Source organism: Nestor notabilis, unplaced genomic scaffold (genome assembly GCF_000696875.1).
Source record: "Nestor notabilis isolate BGI_N333 unplaced genomic scaffold, ASM69687v1 scaffold19374, whole genome shotgun sequence".
Taxonomy (NCBI): domain Eukaryota; kingdom Metazoa; phylum Chordata; class Aves; order Psittaciformes; family Psittacidae; genus Nestor; species Nestor notabilis.
This window is the reverse complement of record NW_009924492.1, coordinates 1-244: the sequence shown is the minus strand read 5'-3', so window position 1 is coordinate 244 and position 244 is coordinate 1. Positions and strand designations below refer to the sequence as shown.

The window sequence follows — 244 nt, the reverse complement described above, 5'->3', positions numbered from 1 at the left end:
GCTCCGCCTGGGGGCGCCCCCCCCGGGGGTCCGGGGGGCAGCCGCAGCACCCAGAAGTTCCTGTTCTTGAGGAGGTTCTCCACATTCTCCAGGCGCCGCTGGAGCAGCCCGTACTCCTGGATGAGGGTGCCCAGCACAGCCCACTTGCTCTCCAGCTGATTCCCAAACTCCATGGCTTTCTTCTCCCAGTCCAGGAGCTTCTTCTCAGCCGTGCCAGACCGACCCTCCAGGCTGAGCAGGCGTG

At 66.0% G+C, this 244-nt stretch overlaps 1 protein-coding gene across 1 annotated transcript in view; it reads right to left on the bottom strand.

The window, feature by feature from the left end:
• The window catches only part of LOC104404250 (zinc finger protein 282-like), a gene marked incomplete at its 3' end in the record, with an annotated part of 833 nt that extends 660 nt beyond the window's left edge, over positions 1–173 (bottom strand). The window contains exon 1 of the mRNA XM_010012637.1: positions 8–173. Within this exon, the coding sequence (XP_010010939.1) occupies positions 8–173 (166 nt within the window). The remainder of the gene's footprint in view (positions 1–7) is intronic.
• Between the last annotated feature and the right edge of the window lie 71 nt (positions 174–244).